Here is a 20,696-nt window from a genome sequence, read left to right on the forward strand (position 1 = left end):
CAAAGGATAAGCTACCAAGCCTGAAGCATGTTGATGTTGGTGTTTAAGAACACTGTATCCTTGAAAAGCAGAAAAAGGTCAGCTTCTCAAGGGCAGGTAAGACTCCTAAAGTTGAAAAGCTAGAATTGGTGCACACAAATGTTTGGGGGCCAGCCCCAGTGAAATCTGTTGGAAACTCACGCTATTATGTCACTTTTATCAACGAGTCTACCAGAAAGGTATGGGTTTATTTTCTTAAAAATAAATCTGATGTGTTTTCTGTGTTTAAAAGGTGGAAAATAGAAGTTGAAAATCAAACAGGTCTAAAGGTTAAAAGTCTGAAATCTGACAATGGTAGGGAGTATGATAGTCAGGAGTTTAAAGACTTCTGTTCAGAACATGGGATCAGAATGATGAAGACAATACCAGGAACACGTAAGCAAAACGGTGTTGCAGAAAGGATGAATAGAACCTTGAACGAGAGAGCGAGGTGTATGTGGATCCAATTTGGCTTGCCTAAAGCATTCTGGGCAGAAGCAATAAACACAGCAGCATATCTCATTAATAGAGGACCATTAGTTCCTTTGAATTATCAGTTGCCCGAAGAAGTATGGTCTAGAAAGGAGGTAAAAATTTCACATTTGAGAATTTTTGGTTGTGTTTCATATATACTGATAAACTCTAACAGTAGAGATAAATTGGATCCGAAGGCGAGGAAGTGTTATTTTATTGGTTATGGATCTGACATGTATGGCTACAGGTTTTGGGATGACCAAACCAAGAAATTTATCAGAAGCAGGAATGTTACTTTTAATGAGAACTTATTTTGTAAAGACAAATTTTCTACAGAATCTACATGTGTAGGTAAACTGTCAGAAATTTCTGAGAAAGCAACACTTGAAGAAATTTCAGAAAGTGATGTAGCCGACAGAAACCAGAGTACAGGCATAAAGGTTGAGTCAGAACTAGAACCATCAATTCTTCCAAGAAAATCTAGCAGAATTTTAGTACCACTAGATAGGTATTCCCCTTCATTGCATTATTTGTTGTTAACTGATGCTGGTGAGCCAGAATGTTTCAGTGAGGCTACGCAAGAGAATAATTCTATTGAGTGAGAGCTAGCAATGAAAGATGAGATGACATCCCTTGAGAAGAATAAGACGTGGTATTTAATTAAATTTCCAGAAGGAAAGAAAGTGTTACAGAATAAGTGGGTCTATAGGCTAAAGGAAGAATTTGTCAGTAGAAGAAGATACAAGGCGAGACTTGTGGTGAAAGGGTTTCAACAAAAACAAGGAATTGATTTCACAGAGATCTTCTCTCCAGTTGTAAAGATGACTACCATCAAAGTTATTATGAGTATTGTAGTTGCAAAGAATCTTCACTTAGAGCAGTTAGATGTTAAAACTGCATTCTTGCATGGGGATTTAGAGGAAGACATCTATATGACCCAACCAGAAGGTTTTGAAGTGCCAGGCAAGGAGAATCTTGTGTGCAAGCTTCATAAAAGTTTATATGGCTTGAAACAAGCATCGAGGCAGTGGTAGAAGAAGTTTATTGAGTTTATGAGCAACTCAGGATTCAACAGATATGACATGGACCATTGTTGCTACATTAAGAAATATACTAATAGCTATGTTATCCTTGTCGTGTATGCTGATGACATGTTGATTGCAGGATCTAGTATGGCAGAAATTAATAGGTTGAAGCAGCAGTTGGCAAAAAACTTTGAAATGAAGGATCTTGGTCCAGCTAAACAAATCCTTGGTATGAGAATTCTTAGAAACAGATCAGAAGGAATTTTGAATCTGTCTCAAGAGAAATATATACACAAGTTGCTTGAAAGGTTTTACCTTGAAGATTCTAAGACTGGAAATACCCCTTTGGGATCTCATTTCAAGTTTTCAAAGAAGCAATCTTTGCAGACAGATGAAGAAAAATGTTACATGTCAAGAGTACCATATGCATCAGCAGTTGGGAGTTTGATGAATGCTATGGTGTTTACCATACCTAACATAGCACATGCAGTGGGAGTTGTCAGTAGGCTCCTATCAAATCCAGCAAAGGAGCATTGGGAAGGCGTAAAGTGAATACTCAGATATCTAAAAGGTACTTCAGAGATGTGTTTGTGCTTTAGAAAAAGCAATCTCACTTTATAGGGATTTTCAGATGCAAACTTAGGAGGAGATTTTGATACCAAGAAAAGCACCACAGGCTACATTTTTACTTTGGGAGGTACTTTTCTGAGTTGGAAGTCTAAACTTCAAAATAGAGTTGCTCTTTCAACCACGGAAGCCGAGTACATAGCTATCTCAGAAGCAGTTAAGGAGATGATTTGGCTAAGGAATTTTCTCAATGAATTAGGGAAAGAACAAGATAATGCTTCAATGTTTAGTGACAGTCAAAATGCTATAAGTCTTGCTAAGAATCCAGTCTTCCATTCTAGATGCAAGCATATTCAATTAAGATACCATTTTATCAGGGAGTTGATAAATAATGGAGACTTATGTTTGTTGAAGATCTTAGGATCAAAGAATCCAGCAGATATGTTGACTAAATTTGTTACAACTAACAAGGTGAGGCTTTGCATTGCCTCAGTTGGCCTTCAAGGATAATTGAAGATGAAGGCACTACACTAGGTAAAGAGTCGATGAACTCATTGCTTACAAGGAGCTGCTAGAGTTTGGAACTTAGACCCTAAGTGGGAGAATTGTTAAAGTTTTGTGGTCTTAGTCCCACATCGCTTGGATTGTTAGAGTTTTGTAGTCTTAGTCCCACATCGCTTGGTTTGTAAAAACTTGTGTCCCATTAGTGTTATAATAGAGACACCTTGTAAGCTTTTATATGTGCAATTAATAAAAAGTTATCCTAGTGTAGTCGTGGATGTAGGCACATACATTGTGTGTTGATCCACGTTAAAACTTGTGTCTTTTCTCTCTTCCCTTTATTCATTTCTCTTCTTTTATTGCTCTATACTAACATTCCTCACCATGACAACATTGGCCAACCAAGTCGAGTATCTGACTTCTATGATGAGCTGGACTTTGAGTAGCTTGTCAATCTCTCCTCATATTGCTTTACATAGTTCTTCTCCCATCTACCTTTTCTTTTGTGATACTGGTTTGGCTTGAGGGCAGTTAATCAATTTATGGCAAATGATGCTGGGATGGATGCTCGGCATGTTAAATGGCTACCATGCAAAAAAATCTATGTTCCTTCATATGGTACGAATGCCATGATACCTGTGCTCATGGATGGTGAGGTCTTTCCTGAGTTGCGTGCATTTTCCAGGCTTAGGTCCAACTTGTAGCTTGGAGAGCTCTTCTATTGGTCTAGGGCCTTTTTCGATGGTGTCGTCTCGAGGGTCAACATTGAATGTGTCACTAAGGTTTCCCATGGTTGTCTCATAGACAGACAAGGTCCTTACTTGGAATTCTTCGACAATGCTCATGACTTGACTGTTGCTGCCCCAGAGGGAGGATAAGGTTTTCCTGGCTCTCTGATAGGAGGATAAGGGACCACCTTCAAACTTTGGGCATAGCATTGTCGAACTTGTTTCTGGTCTACCTTGATAGTGACAATTTCTCCTGTCAAGGTAGGGAACTTCATTTTGAGGTGTGGTGTCGAGACTATGGCTTTGAGCTCATTCAATGTTTTCCAGTTAATCAGAGCAAAATAAGAACTATTTTCATCAACAATTAAATACCTTATTGTGAAACTCCTCGAGAACTTGCCCTGACTGAAGGTGGTCATCAGTTCCATGTAACCTCTAGTTTCCACATAGTGCATGTGAAATTACAAAACTACCCCTAATACAAAAACTAGCCTAGGTGCCCTAAAATACAAGGGCTGAAAAATCCTATATTTCTAGGGAACCCTACCTACATTATGGAGTCCTAAATACAAGGCCCAAAAATAATGAAACCTTAATCTAATATTTACAAAGATAAGTGGGCTCGTACTTAGCCCATGGGCCCGAAATGTACCCTAAGGCTCATAAGAACCCTAGGGCCTTCTCTTGCATCTCTGGCCCAATCTACTTGGAATTTTTCTATCCAATGCCCTTGCGGGGTAGGATTGCATCATTCCCTCCCCCTTGAAAAGGATTTGACCTCAAATCCCGAGGTTCTTGAAACTCTGGGCTTTTTTCCTCAACACCTGTAAAAAGAACAAAAACATATGTATTAGTGGTGTTTAGTATGTTGAAGTAAGGTAAGGTCTGAAAACTCATTTCCTGGGCATCTTCCCATGAAGGAACATGGTTCCTCACCAACTCAATGAGTGGTGCTACAAGTATAGAAAAATATGGGGCAAACCTTTTGTAAAAGTTTGTTATGTCTTGGAAGCCCCAAATATTTCTTACACTTGGTGGAGCGGGCCACTCAGGAATGACCTTTATTCTCTTAGGGTTCATGGGAACCCCTTGATCACAATTTAAAAAATTAAGAAAAGTAAAGCAATAGAACATACCTTTTTCTGTATTTTCATGTTGATTATTCCTACCAAAAAGTATGACAAACCTAAGGTGTCCCATATGAGTGCCTAAGTTTGTATTGAAACTAAAAATAAGAACAAACCTACCTAATGAGTCCCTATGTACACAAATCATGAAGATGTTGGGTGCATGAGTGATTTTACAAAAGAGTGTTGCACCATCCAAAACATTCATCACACCACCTATTTTAGGGATTTGGTGCCTAATAATACCTATTTTGGGCACCAACAAAGCACAAGGATTTAATCTCTTGCGAACCAAACCCTCATCCAACAACTCCTTTACTTGAGGAATAAACTCAAGCCTAAGAGATGTGGCAATGCTAACAAGTGTCTTTTTACAAAGGAGAAAATGTGGAGGTTGTCTAAGAAGGGAAATTTCTTTAATATTTGTCTTTATTTCAAAATGTCTTTCCTTCTTAGCTAACCTCTTGGAGGAGACACTTACCTCCTTACACTCCTCCTTAACCATTAAAGGTTGTCCTTCTTCTTGGGGGTAAATCTCTTCACTAGATTCTTCCCATTTTGCTTCTTCACTTTTACTAGAGGAAGGTGAAGTAGTAGCCTCATCTTGGCTACTATAAATGTCTTGGCCCCTCATAATCATGGTTTTCTTGGTGGGGCATTGAGAAGTAATGTGTCCTTTTTCAATACATTTAAAGCACTTCATGGAGCTAGTCTTCTCTTGCATACTAGCCTTAAGGGGTTGCTTTTCTATTGTCTTCCCCTTATCATCTTCGGGCTTAGAAGGTCTCACCCCTAAGATTCCTTGACCTTGGTCTTTCTTTGGATAAGAGTGAGAGCCATAAGATTTTGAAGTAGACTTCCTTTTAAGTTGTTGCTCTAACCTTATTTCCCAATCTAAATTAGCCTCTACATTGTCCTTCCCATGGAAGTATGGGAGTTTAATGTTAACCTCTTGAGGCTTTCTTTCATTTTCTCTCCTATGGGTGTGAGGTCTAAGATGTGACATATGCCTTCCTTCATAATAGTCATTAAGTTCTTCACTTAGGCTCTTGCAAGAGTTATGACTACTATATGAGACATGTTTTTCTCTTTTCATTTCTTTCATTATTTTTCTTCTTTCTTCCTCTCTTATTTTCTCTCTTTCATCTTGACTTATTTCTTCCACTCTTTTTTTACCTTTATCTTTTCTCTCTTGTTTTTCTTTCCACAACTTAAGGGATCTCAACTCATCTAATATCTTATACAAGGGGTCCTTAGGAGTAGAACCCTCACCATTAACACTAGATGAAGAATGAAGATTCATGTTGGTTCCTAAGTTATGGTTCTTTCTTGTTGGGGGTTTGAAAAAAAAGGTAAAAGAAACTATGGTTGAAACTAGCCAAAATAAACACTAAAAGAGGTGTGAAAGATAAGGTAAAAACTAATTGGTAAAAGGCAAGCTATCTAGGCGATTTGACAATGGAGGGTAAAGGAAATAAACTATGAAAGTAAGCAAGAAATTAAAGTGCAAGAAATGCAAACTAGGCGAATCCTAAGAGTGTTTGGATGACCTCATTTAAGGTTCCCAACAAAACACTCACTATCATAAGGGAAAATTGCCTAAAATTATTACACACAAATGGAAGTAGGGTGACCTATTGGAGGCTCCCAACTTACTTCCAATGAAAGGCCTTTTTGTTACAAAATTTGAAAGCAAAACAAATTGCCAATTACAAAATTACAAAAACAAAAAGTCCTCAATTGTGGTGGCTATTCTCTCTTTATTGTTTCACTCAATTTGGAGTGCTTCTTAGTCCAATAGCTCTTATGGTGGTTGGCCCCTTGCTTCTTGACTCAAATTCTTCAAGATATGGCACCAATCCTCCTTTCCAATTCCCTATATGGCAACTCACAAGCAAGGAAACAAAGAGACAAGCAATAATCAAAGACCAAAAAAAATGAAATGAAAGCTAAACCAATAGAGTTTTAACAAGACAAATTTCCAAGGATTATTCAACAATTAAAGCAATGAAAAGCACAAAAAAGCAAGCTAGGACTCAAAGAGAAACCTAGAATGGCTCTAGAGTAGAGTAGAAAAACTCAAAAAAAAAAAAAACTCAAGAAACCTCTAGTTTTGGCACTTGTTTTCATAATAATTTTCAATTGAAATTTAAGAACTAGGATTGGTATAAAATAGGCACCAATTATAGAACAAATTTTGAGCCAAAACAACAAGCACACTTTCCTTTCACTTTTCTTTTTTTTTTCCTGGACACTGATTTTTCTGCCAACTTGTGATATTTTTCTTATTTTTTCCTTTAATCCAAATAGCTTGGTTATTTTTTTATAATTTTTTTCCAGATGTCTAGAAAATTCAGTAAAAGTTTCAGCTCAAAAAACGTAGTGACCAATTCCCATTAATTTATACAAGTTCGTATGTTCAAGCTGCCAGCACCAGCGATTTCAACCTAGAAATCAAGAGTAGTGTTTATGTTGCTTAAGGCTTGGATAGTTACAATTTGTGTTTGCTTATGCTCAATTATCTTGAATAACACAATTAAATAGATCTTAAGACTTATTTTTATTCACAAATCCAGCCACAACTCAGCACCACAACTCAACTTCATCATAGGCATCATGTAGGAAACTTAGAAAGCAAAAAAAAAAGTTCAAGAACAAGACTACTTCTAGGAATTGATTTAGAACATGTTATGAACTAAATAACATGCATGAATTAGACTCAAAATTCAAAAGATAGGCTAAGAATGACAAAAATACATGAACAAATTTATCTAGAATTCAATCAACAAAATAAAATTCAACACAAACTTAGAACATAATGTGACAATTACTATGACTAAACATGACTCTAAGACAACATAGATTAAGTGATTTACACTTAGATTTTTGTGTTTTATTTTTCTAATCAATATTTTGGAACAAAATTTAGATCTAAAGGTTCAGCACAAGAATATTATGAATGAAAATTGATAGAACCTAAAATCAACACAAAAACAAGATTCAAGAGTAGATCTACAAAATTTAAACCATAGAAATGCAAGAACAAGTGTAGATCTAAGATTTCATTGGTTTTTTTTTTTTTGAATCTACTCTAAACAGCACCAAACCACAAGACAATGGAGGATATACATGGAGAATAAGATGAAGAACAAGTAATTAAAGAGAATTCACCGAACAAAAAAGATAGAGGAAGCAAAAGAACATGACCTAGATGAAGATGCTCTTGATACCACATGATGCAAGCTCCATTGGAGCTTGTAGGCCTAGGATCTTCTTCATCAATGGATTCCTTTGCTTCTTGGAAGATGAATGGCAGTGGAATGGAGAAAGGAAGAGAGAGAGGAGACGTCACTTCAAGGAGAAGATGAGTCTAGAAGAAGCTCACCACCATAGGAGGCCATGGATAAGAGCTTGGAGGAAGAAGGAGATGAATGAAGGGAGAGGGAGAGAAGAGTACGAAATTTTGTGCTCTAAATGAGCTTTGAAATATGAAGTTTAATATTCAAATGATCAAAGTTGAAAAAATGCACACACATGACCTCTATTTATAGCCTAAGTGTCACACAAAATTGGAGGGAAATTCAAATTTCACTTGAATTTGAAATTGAATTTGTGGAGCCAAACTTTGGAGCCAAAATTTCACTAATTATGGTTAGTGAATTTTAGTTATGGTTCAGCCCACTAATCCAAGATCAATTCCAAGATTCTCCACTAAGTGTGCTTTGGTGTCATGAGGCATGAAAAGCATGAAGGACATGCACAAAGTGTGACTATATGATGTGACAATGGGGTGTAGTAAGCAAATGCTCACCTCCCCCTCTAAAATTTAATTGGATTGGGCTTCTACCAATTCAATTAAATTTATTTCCAACAACACACATCAAATATCCACATAGTGCATGTGAAATTACAAAACTACCCCTAATACAAAAACTAGTCTAGGTGCCCTAAAATACAAGGGCTGAAAAATCCTATATTTCTAGGGTACCCTACCTACATTATGGAGCCCTAAATACAAGGCCCAAAAATAATGAAACCTTAATCTAATATTTACAAAGATAAGTGGGCTCGTACTTAGCCCATGGGCCCGAAATGTACCCTAAGGCTCATAAGAACCCTAGGGCCTTCTCTTGCATCTCTGGCCCAATCTACTTGGAGTTTTTCTATCCAATGCCCTTGCGGGGTAGGATTGCATCACATAGGGTCGTCTTGGTTGATGGGGTTGATGCCTTTGAAATCTTTGTTAGTGAAGGTTATAAGAGGAAGACTTCTCAGTGCCTTGACATTGACACAATTGACATTGAGGTCTTTGATGCTGTAGAGATGACACTTTCAGGACTAGTTGGATAATCCTCCATGGGAAAATATGCCTGTGATAGTGTTGATGATGCCTCTAATTTGTTGAGCAGGTTCGTCTTCCTGCTCTTGTAGGGGTTGGTGCTCATGTCTTTGTTGATGACGCCTTGGTCTCCCTCTATCCTTTGTTTTGTCATCCCTTCTACCTTGTTTGTTGTCTTTTACCATGTGATGGTCCTCATTGTGCCTTCTGGGTCATCCTCTAGTCTTGTTTTTATTGGGTTTTTCCACAAACTGGGCTAGGTAACCCGCTTGTATAAGTTCCTCAATCTTGTCCTTGAGAGCCCAACAGTCTTTGATGTTATGACCATGGTTGTGATGGTACCTGCAGTACTTAGTTCTATCCAGACTAGGTCTAGAAGGAGGTATGGGGGGTAATTGTATGGGAACCTCAACATTAAAGTCTTGCTCGAGAATGATGGCCCGATTTTCTATTAAGGGTATATAACGTTCATACCTTGGTCCCTTTTGAAAGGGTTAACACTTGTCCAGTTTGTGTCGCTTGTCCGACTTGTGCGGGTCAGTTCTTAGGCTACTTTCTCCTTTCTCACGCTTTTGTCTAGTCTGTCAAACTTATTTTGGAATCTTGACATTTCTTCCATCTGAATGTAGCCCTTGGCTCACTCCCGTAACTCGTTCATGCTATTGGGAGGTTTCATGCATAAATGTCAGCAAATTTTCCAGGTTGTAGGGCCAACAACATAGAATGCACCACCACCTCAAGATTAAGGTTCCTGATTTGAAAAATGAGTTGACCAAATCTATCCATAAAATTGTGGGTGGCTTGTCGTTTGCCTGGCGTAGACTAGCTAGGGCGGCAGAAGCCACAGGGTGTGATTGGCTTGTCGCATATTGAGAGTTGAAGCAGCCGACAAAGGTGTTGAAACTATCAATAAACCGAGGAGGGAGTCCTCCATACCATGTCAATGCAGTTCCCTTGAGGGACGTAGGAAAGACTCGACATAAGATTGTGTCGTCATTAGTGTAGAGGTTGGCCTGAGTGAGGAACGCATCCAAGTGTATATCCAAGTCGGTAGTCTAATCGTAATGCTCCAGTTTGAGTGGTTTCCAACCTAGAGGTGGGTCGACCTCCATGATTTAGTCGACGAAATGATGTCGTCAAGTCATCCGCCCTTCATGTCATGTGTGTGAGAGGTGTTGTTTTCGTCCATGGTATTGTTGGTCTATCGAGGCGACAACTCTCCTTGGGTATGTTCATTAATCGTCTGAGCAGAGTGCTCGTCTCCTAGGGATATCTAATACGAGCCTCCAACTCATCATGATCGGCCTTCAATTTTCTAAGTTCTTCCTTATGACTTATTTCTATTTCTGTGATGCAGGCTTGGAGTTGTCGGAGTGGATCGTTGTTCATCATGGTGGTCATCGAAGTAGGGTTGGAATATTCTGGGGGTGTCTCTCTCTTGAGTCCGGATCATATGTTAACCATAGGTGCAGGTGGCCACGGGGGGAGTTTTATTGCGGCCACACGGTAGGCGCCAAATGCACTTGCTAAAATTTGGAGTCGATCTAACGTCAAAGTTCACCATCGTCAATGTTGACTTCGGTGATCTTTGTAGTGGTGAATTTGTTGGTATCCTTCGCCTGAGTATTGGGGAGGGTGTACCTGCAAAAGGGACTCTAATGCTCAAGTAAGTGCTTAAGTGAGAAGTATATGAGTAAAAGGGATGAGTTAAAGTGAATATAGAACCTGGTGATTTATAGTGATGGGTGGAAACCTTACATCGTTGCCTGAGAGGTTATTGCAATAGCGTAACAACCTCATCAGTTAGGTGTAACTGCATTGTATCAACTTCGTAATAGAGTAACTAACTTGACAGCCAGATACTCGTGTATCAAAATTATAATGGCCTAACTACCTAGCTGCACAACGCTAGGAGTTCCCTAAAATTTCTCAAGTTTTTCCTCTGTTTTCTCTATTAGGATTTCCAAGCCTTAGAGAGGATAAGAGATTGTAGCCTTCACTTCACTGTCAACATACGAGACTAATTTCTCTCCAAAAATATTATTTCACAAATCCCAACAGTGAGAACGTGAGAAAATGGGTTTTTGAGGTGGTGTCCAAATTTCACAACGATCCAACGATTGATGCGTTCGGAATCGTAGTTTTACTGGGATAGTTTTTTAGTCTCTACGGGAAATAGAAAGCTACGATGCAAAGAATGTTTCCCTCAATTTTTTCACAAATTCCAATGGTGAGAATGTTCGAAAATGATTTTCAAACCTGGTGCTCAAATGTCACAACGATCCAACGATTAAAAAGTCTGGGATTGTCATTTTAGTTAGACAGGTTTGGGTGTATGCAGGGAAAAAAAAGATTTTGGGACAAGAAGAAAGAAAAACGAAATTGAGAGGAAGACAAAGCGTACAAACGTATTTGTTAGTCTAAAAAGTGACCTAATGTGTCTCTATTTATAGTTAGGTAATCACAACCCATTATATATTCTATTTTTCTTTATTTTTATTATTTTATAAACAAGAATTCTATTTTATTTCCTATCAAATGAATAAATAAAATATTTTTTTATCTTCCTTCAAACCATTATTTTAATTAATAAAATTATTTCTTCTTATTTATTTAATTATAAAAACTTCATCATTTTTCTAAAACTATTTATTTTTAAAGAAATAAAATCATTTTTAATTTATTTTACGAAAAATAGGTGTCTACATCTTGGACTTCTCTATCCAAATTCCCAAAGAAATTTTGTAATAGTCTGGGCCATGCTCCTTTTGTGTAGCCCTTCCATTGCTCCTGATATTGTTTCCATTTCTAATAAATCTACCTCTTTTGTTGTCTAGGTGAATGGCAAGCCTTGTTTCATGGTTGTTATTTACGGTTCAACTAGTTGCACTCTTAGGAAGCATCTTTGGAAACATCTCACTGATCTCCAATATAAGCACCCTGGCTCTTGGACTTTTATTGGAGATTTCAACGCGACCCTCGAAGCCCATGAGAAATAGGGGGGTCTTTTGCCTCTCAAGGCTTCTTGTATTGATTTTGTGGAATGTCTAAAAGTGAAAAAGCTCACTCACTTACCCTCCAAAGGCACTGAGTTCACCTGGTGTAATGGTAAGATGGGTGTGAAGAGAATAATCATTTGACTCAATCGAGTCTTATGCAACTCGAATTGTCTTGATTATTGGATTGATGTTGCCTGTTTTTCTCTGCCTAAATCCAAATCTGACCATTGGAGTCAAATCTGTCGGATGGCCAGACTGAATCAAAAGGCCCTTTCAGATTTCTTGCTATGTGGTTTGACCACAAGGCCTGTAGGAACTTGGTCAAGAACATTTGGTCTAAACAGGTTGTTGGCTGCCCCATGTTCGTTCTAAAGCAAAAGTTAAATAACTTAAAGATTTCACTGAAAACTTGGAACTCTGAAGTTTTTGGGAATGTTCACTTGAAAGTTTCTTTGGTCGTTGATAATCTCTCAAGCATCCAGCATCGCATTCAAGAGGACAATTTGAATGATGAACTTTATAAGTTGGAAGCTTCAACCCAAGTCAATCATCAACAAGCCTTGTTTTTTGTGAAATCCTTCTGGAAAGAAAAAGCGTGAGTTAAGTGGTTTTGTCAGGGAGATAGGAACACTACATTGTTCCACAAGATTTCTAACCATAGGAGAACCTGCAACCACATTAACTTCCTTAAGATTGATGGGATGCTCACCCAATCTCAGGACCAAATTCAGCAGCATATTGTCAATTACTATAGCAACCTATTTGCATCTGACAATGACATTACAGACAATGATTTTGTTAGGGTGAGCTTCTATGCTATTGCTAATTTCTACTACTACTGCTATGAGACTATATTGATAACACTTTTTCCTTGCTTTATTTCATTCATTCATAGTATTTATAATGGCTGATACACTTGATAGTAGGGGACAAGAATATAACAAAATGGAAATATCACTAATAGAATTTGTGAAATTATCCTATTAGCTATAACAAACACCCGACAAGATAATAGCAAGGCAAAGCTGGTCTGATTGTGGGCCTATGGCTGCTATCTACACCCCTCTCTCTGTGTGGTATTGCTATCATTACCCACCGCTCCAAAAACAACCTTGTCCTCAAGGTTGGGCAATAAAACAAGCAAATACAGGGGGTGGGTGTAGAAAAAAATAGGTACGTGAGTGAAATTGCTGAGTTAGGGTATGCCAAATGATAACCCTCAAGGGTTATCAACAACATGAAAGGTGAAAGGATTGGATCTGTGACCTGCGCCGCATAGCAGCCAAGGAGAACGATGAACATCAAAGTGAACGACCAGGAGCTAGACAGTCGTAACACCACTGTCCTCGAAGCGCCAACCCGTGCTGGTCGTGGTGGTGGTGGAGATGGTGGCGGGTGTGGCGGGGGACATCAACGCCGATGATGGACAGAGCAAGAAGTTGAGGGGCGACGACACGAACGACAGCGAGAATGGCAGGTGCAAGAAAGAGCCTGATAGAGACAGAGCGAGAGACCGTGGTTGTGAATGTTCCTCTGGCCGTCACAAGAGTGAGAGGGAGAGAAACTAAGAAAGGAGAAACGGGGTTGTCGGCAACGAAAATAGGTGGAGGCGGCAAGCTCGAGCCTGCGTGACTTCCTTACGGAGCTTCCATGGGAAGCTGCCATGGGGAGTGATGCTGACTTGGGTGTGGTATTAGGTGGCTTGGGTGTGGTACTAGGTGGCTTGGGTGCGGGGCATGAAATCGGAGTTGACAAAGGAAGGGCAGTCAGCATTGGGGCATCTGTCGGTGGTGGCTGCACTGAATAAGAAAATTGTGGCGGCGTCGACGGTGGCTATACCGAAGAAGGAAACCATGGGATCCGGGTACTCTCAAAATCAATCCCAAGGAATTGAGTCGGATGTATATAAGGAGAAGGTGTGTACTGACTCGGAAGGGATGGGTCCGACATAGATAGTTGCTGATGGATGGTTGTGTGGAGAGGAAGCGACGGGAAGAGGTAGACTAGTGGGTGGTGTGGTCTAGCATGGTCGGAGTAAAGGGACAGGCAGCCATGGATGGTAGGTGGCTCTAGTGAGTGAGTATGGTTGAAGGTAGGGGTGCCGGTAGGTAGAGGCAGTCATGGATGACAGGTCAGACCAAATTGTTAGTGTGAGCTTTTATGCTATTGCTAATTTCTACTGCTACTGCTATGAGACTATACTGATAACACTTTTTCCTTGCTTTATTTCATTCATTAATTCATGGTATTTATAATTGTTGATACACTTGATAGTGGGGGACAAGAATATAACAAAATGGAAATATCACTAACAGAATTTGTGAAATTATCCTATTAGCTATAACAAACTCTCGACAAGATAATAGCAAGGCAAAGCTGGTCTGATTGTGGGCCTATGGCTGCTATCTGCACCCCTCTCTCTGTGTGGTATATATTGCTATCAAATTTAATCTCCAAGCTGGTTCCTGATCTTGTCTCTCCCTAAGATAATGATATGCTCACAAACCTCCCATCTTTGGATGAAGTCAAAGTTCAAAGTTGTTGTCTTTTCCTTGAGTAGCTTAGGAGCTCCAGGCCCGGATGGTTTTGGGGGTCATTTTTATCATACTTTCTGGGACATAATAGGAAAGGATGTGTTTAATTCTGTTATGCAATTCTTCATCCAGAATTAAATCCTCCCTGGGTTAAATTCCAATGTGGTTGTGCTGATTCCAAAATTCCCTTCAGCTGATTCTATTGACTAGTATAGGCCCATTGCAACCACCAATTTCTAGTCCAAAATCATCTCTAAGGTGCTTGCTGACTGCCTTGCTCAAATTCTCCCTTCTCTAATCTCCCCTCAGCAGAGAGGTTTTGTCCTAGGATGCAATTAACATGAATACCCATGAGAGTCAAAAGACTTATTTCCCTTCATACATGCACATACTCCAAACATGGACATTAAATCTTCTCCGATCCATTCCAAGAAACAAAAACCACAAATATCAAGTCAAAGTGTGTATTCAAAGTCAAAGACACAACGCTAATTTATTTCCTGTTACCAACTAACAAGTCATACTAATACTCTAATACGAACTGTGATTCTATACATCCTCACATTCAGACCATTGTAAGCAATAGATTCATTCACATCCATCATGTCTTAAACTTAATTAATTGGGCCCAGTCACGCACAAGATTTTCTTTTTCATCCATATCTTGCTTGTAACTAAAACTCAGCACACAACAGTGCTGTCGCAGGGCTCCTGAAGATTTTGGTGCATGAAGCAAAAGCTATATATTTCGTATTAGTAAAAAAAAACTGTTTCACTAAAAAAAATAGTACAAATAATTTTTTAATTATTATAATTAAACTGTTTCATAAATAAGATAATTATAACTTAATAAATAAATTATTAATCAAATAGTGTATATGGAGATGTAACATTATTGATGGGATCCATTTAATAAATAATTTGAAGGTGTTAGGTTGAAGGAAGTAGATGCTTATAAGGTGTAAGTTAAAAAAAAAGAGTATATAAATAAATAATACATACAAGTAGGATCCACTTAATTAATAAAAAAAAATCTATTAAAAATGGTCTTAGATGTCATTTTTTTTCTTATCACTAATATGAAATAATTCTTATCGGAAGTCAGAATTAATCTTTGTAAAAAAACATAGACACAGACAAAAGAAATATTTTTATTTTAATATAATTTATTTTATACCCAAAAATGTCAAACTTTTAACACTTGATTAAAAAAAACAAAGTGCCTACAGAGATGTTCAAGCTTTGCATAAGTGCCCAACCATTGTTTATAAACACCCCTAGTGGGAGACAAATAACCAAACGCAAAAGCAATGAAAGAAGCTGTAGTTTTCTACCCTGCACCTCTTATAGGCCACTTAGTCTCCACCATAGAGCTATGCAAGTTCATCCTCACTCACCAACCCTCCCTCTCCATTCACATCCTCATAACCATAGCACCCTACGACACATCCTCCACTTCCAACTACATCTCCACCGTCTCCACCACTCTCCCCTCCATTACTTTCCACACCCTCCCCACCTTCAATCCCCCCAAAACCCTTCTCTCTTCCTCACTCAACCACGAAACCCTCTTGTTCCACGTCCTCCACCACAACAACCCCCACATCCACCAAACCCTAATTTCCCTCTCCAAAACTCACACCCTCCATGCCCTCATCGTAGACATCTTATGCTCCCAATCTATCTTCCTTGCTTCACAACTCAACCTCCCCGCTTACCTTTTCGCCACAACAAGTGCTTCACTCTTAGGTGCTTTTCTTTACCACAGCACACTCCATGAAACCTACCACAAGAGCTTCAAAGATCTCAACAACACCTTTCTCGACATCCCCGGTGTCCCTCCAATGCCAGCGAGGGACATGCCGAAACCCTTGCTCGAACGCAACGATGAAGCCTACAAAAACTTTCTGAATTGTAGTCTTGCAGCACCCAAAGCCGCAGGCTTTATCGTCAACACATTCGAAGCTCTTGAACCAAGTAGCACCAAAGCAATTTGTGACGGTTTATGCATACCCAATTCCCCAACCTCACCTCTTTATAGTTTTGGTCCTCTAGTAACCACTACTGACCAAAACCAAAACAAAAACACTAGTGACCATGAATGTTTGAGGTGGCTGGACTTGCAACCTCGTAAGAGTGTCGTGTTTCTATGTTTTGGAAGCTTGGGTGTGTTTTCTAGAGAGCAACTAAGTGAAATCGCTATTGGGTTGGAGAAAAGTGAACAACGGTTTTTATGGGTAGTGCGAAACCCCGTTAGCGACCAAAAGCATAACCTTGCTTTGGGAACACAAGAGGACCCTGATTTGGAATCTTTGCTACCAAAGGGTTTCTTGGACAGGACAAAAGGAAAGGGGTTGGTGGTGAAAAACTGGGTCCCACAAGCAGCGGTGTTGAATCATGACTCGGTGGGTGGGTTCGTGAGTCACTGCGGGTGGAACTCGGTGCTTGAAGCGGTGTGTGCTGGGGTGCCATTGATTGCGTGGCCGCTTTACGCGGAGCAGAGGTTCAACAGGGTGGTTCTGGTGGAGGAAATGAAGGTTGCACTGTGGATGCGTGAGTCTGCAGTGTCGGGTTTTGTGGCGGCGAGTGAGGTGGAGGAGCGAGTTAGGGAGTTGATGGAATCGGAGAGAGGTAAGCGAGTTAGGGACCGAGTCATGGTTTTTAAGGACGAAGCTAAGGCTGCTACGAGGGAAGGTGGGTCTTCGCGCGTGGCATTGGAGAAACTTCTCAAGTCATGGAAAGTGGGTCAGTTAAGTGAATGAAGACGATGTTCACGTAATAATATTACTAAAATATTCCCTTCCTCTTAATTAAAAGATTAGGTTATGTTTGACCAGACTCACATGATGCAAGATGCTAAGTGAGAACCATGGTTATATACTTATATTGGATTTGTGTCATTTTAATATACTATGTTTTTTTAATTATGATATTAATAAGAAGTTGTCCCCTGAGTTAAAAGTAATTATAAATCTTTTTAAGGAACTTAGAGGGCACACAAAATGAATTTTAACGTGTTTGAATGAATATTAGAATGGTTGAATATATAAGGAAAATTTTAATAATAGAAACTAAATTCTTACTTATAAAAATCAAATTGAGAATTTATAACAGAGACTAAATTAGTATATGTTTACTCATAAATAAAAACATTCATATAAATAATATAATATATAAAAGATTCCTATATTCAGGAAAAAAACTATATATAAAATATCCATATGTCAGAAAAACAAAGAAAGTGCATTTGACTATAGTATTTAGCCCTCACGTTACGTGCAAGTGCACGTTTTTATCTACATAAAAACAAAAACAAAATTGCTTTCTTTGTCCAGCAGCTCCGTGTTCCATATAGAATAAATCGAGAAATTTACGACACCCATAGAGATTAATTTATATGTTTAACTTAAAGTTAATAAAGAATAATGATTCTTTTTGACATTTTTTTAACCCTAAATACATTATTTTTTTTAAAATAAGTAATTGGATCTTCAATAGATTTGTTTTCAATAAACGCCTTATAACATTTATCGATCCTTATATGACATAAGAATTTTTATTTTTTTTTTGAGAAATATATGTCAGAAGATTAATAACTAAAAAATATTGAATAGTGTGTCTTTGGATTAGTTTCTTCAAATCTTAAATGAAATATAAAAGAAATTATTGTTTAGGCTTATTTATATACGAGTCTTCTGTCAAAAAATAAAAAAGTTATATATGACCATCACACTCACATGCGCTTTATTTTTCCGGTCTATATTTACTCCTTCAGTCACATACGGCAATATCATGTGCAAATATAATATATGGCGGCTTTTGATTTGAGACTTTTGTTTTCTTCTTAAAATGTTTAAAAAATAAATTTAATATAAAATTCAAATCTTAATTAAATATTTAAAATTTAAACTTATTAGTAACTTAATTTTTTTATTTTTATTAAGTTTCTTTTTGAATATTTAATGAATTCTTTTATTCTAAAAGAGAAAATAATACATGATTCTTCAAAGATGAAAATTAGATAATAGTAATAAACAAAATCAAAATTCTTTATACTGAATTACAATTAACTAAGTAACAGTAAAATAACATTATCATATTTATTTTCTGTTCTAAAAGTTGAAATTTTGCCATCATGCACACAAGAAATTTATAAATTTTTAACGCCAACCCTCTAAGATTAAGCTTGATCCATTTATATAATCAAGTTTATATTAAAACAGAAACTAATTAGTCTATTTGATTAACTTGATCCGATATAAATAAGCCAATCTCAAACAACTCAAATAATTCAATTTATTTACTTCCCTACATCGCCATATACCACAGTGAAAATAAAAGGCACGCCAAGGAACAATAAGAATTTAATTTCATCTAGAGATTTCTTATCAATTGACAACAAAGTAACTCGACCTTACGCTTTACAGCAGTATGTGATAACGAAAATATTTGGCATCATGCACACAAGAACTTTAAAAAAAAATTAAACACAAAACATGTCTGATAAAGGACTGCCTAAATGGATGGCAACAAACTTTTAGAATAAGATCTGTTTATTTTTAATCATATTTTTTAGCTTATTTTGAACTTGTAATGGACAGTTAGTTTCTTATTATTAATTTAAGTCTTTTAATTAGTAGATTAGTCATTGGATTTTGAGTCTAATCTAGGATTAGTAGTAAGAGTTATAGATAGACTCGTTAAAAATTTGGTTGATAATTTTTATGAAACTCCTTAAACACTTGGTTGATAATTTTTATGAAATTTTAGATTAGACACAATTAAGAGAGTGTCTCTCTTGGTTCTTCTTTAAAATTGTAGGTTCTTATAAAAAATTATTCTTTGTGGCAAATTATCGTCAACTTATCAATCTCGACATTGTTCTTTTCATCTCCTTCTCTAATTTAGCTTTATCCTTCTATTTTCCCCGGTCTCCTCATAGAGTCCCAAATTGGTTCTCAAGTTTGCTGATGCTATAAATTGGATCTGCAAATTTGGTGTTATCTATCCTTGTATTCTGTCTCATGTTTGTTCCCTCTTTTGTTTATTTTGTCACTCTTTTGTTTAACTCTATATTATTATTTCATCTTTCTTTGTTTTGTTTTATTTCTTTGATTCTATCTTTCTTTTCTAAACTATATCTAGTATTAATATCTTTTTATCTTCTTTCTTTTTTTATAAATATAGCATTAAAATTCGTGCAAAAAAAGAAAGAAGTTAAAAAAATCCAATTTTTAGATTTGGAGGCAAAATTCTATAACAATCTAGATTTAGGTTTTCCCAATCACATATTTGCATTCAAATTTAAATTTATGCCAAAATAATAAAAAAATGTAAAAAAAAATCTACATTCAGATTCTTTCTTGTTTTTACATACTTCTATTTCAAAAAAAAAAACAGTGTCTTGTTGGTTATTTACATCTAATATAGTTCAATTTATGGACAATCTTTTTCTTCATCATGGAGTTTTTTAGTTTGTTTTCCTTGGAATTCCTTTTGAGTATTCCTTTCATTATTTTTGTTTGTCTTTAAAATTCCTTAGTTTTGTCTTAGAGTATTTCTTTCCTTGGCTTCTTAAGTTGAGTTTTGATTTGTGACATATTTCACATTAAATACTTCTTGATTTTGAGCTTGAAAGTTCTGCATAAGAACTAAAAAGAAGCAAGAATGCATATTATGAAAGAAAAAATCTTGAAAGAGTGATACACGAGTGAACTTGAGTGAAACACGAAGTTGAGTGGTGAGATCATATTCTATTTTTTACTTGTTAAATAAATTTTCTTGTAGGTATGGCTTGTACAAGTGGAGATGTTACTCCACCATCTACAAAAATGGTAAGGTCATGGTGGAGATGATTAAACTGTTAGAATAGAGCAATAAGTAGAAGAGAAAGGAATAAGGAGAAAAGAGAGAAGACACAAAGTTTTAACATGGTTCAGCACATAATGTATGTACCTACATTCACGGTTACACTAAGAAAACTTTTTATTACTTGCACATTTTAAAGCTTACAAGGTGTCTCTATACATAGCACTAATGAGACACAAGTTTTTACAAATCAATCGATGTGGAACAAAGGAACTAAGACCACAAAACTCTAACAATTCTCCCACTTGGGATCTAAGTTCCATACTCTAGCAGCTCCTTGTAAGCAATGAGTTCATCGACTCTTTACCTGGTGTAGCGCCTTTATCTTCAATTATCCTTGAAGGCCAACTGAGGCAATGCAAAATTTCAGCTTGTCAGTTGTAACAGCTTTAGTCAACATATCTGTTGGATTCTCTGAACCTAAGATCTTCAGCAAAGATAAGTCTCCATCATTTATCAACTCCCTGATAAAATGGTATCTTAATTGAATATGCTTGCATCTAGAATGGAAGACAG

The 20,696-nt window shown here is 37.2% G+C and overlaps 1 protein-coding gene across 1 annotated transcript; it reads left to right on the forward strand.

The window, feature by feature from the left end:
• The first annotated feature begins 15,448 nt into the window (after window positions 1–15,448).
• LOC100807652 (UDP-glycosyltransferase 88A1) lies at window positions 15,449–17,277 on the forward strand. Its single transcript, XM_003533923.5, has one exon. It carries the CDS (start codon window positions 15,623–15,625, stop codon window positions 17,072–17,074), a length of 1,452 nt encoding a protein of 483 aa, XP_003533971.1. The 5' UTR covers window positions 15,449–15,622; the 3' UTR covers window positions 17,075–17,277.
• Window positions 17,278–20,696: the final 3,419 nt, after the last annotated feature.

This window comes from Glycine max, chromosome 9 (assembly GCF_000004515.6).
Source record: "Glycine max cultivar Williams 82 chromosome 9, Glycine_max_v4.0, whole genome shotgun sequence".
Lineage (NCBI taxonomy): Eukaryota > Viridiplantae > Streptophyta > Magnoliopsida > Fabales > Fabaceae > Glycine > Glycine max.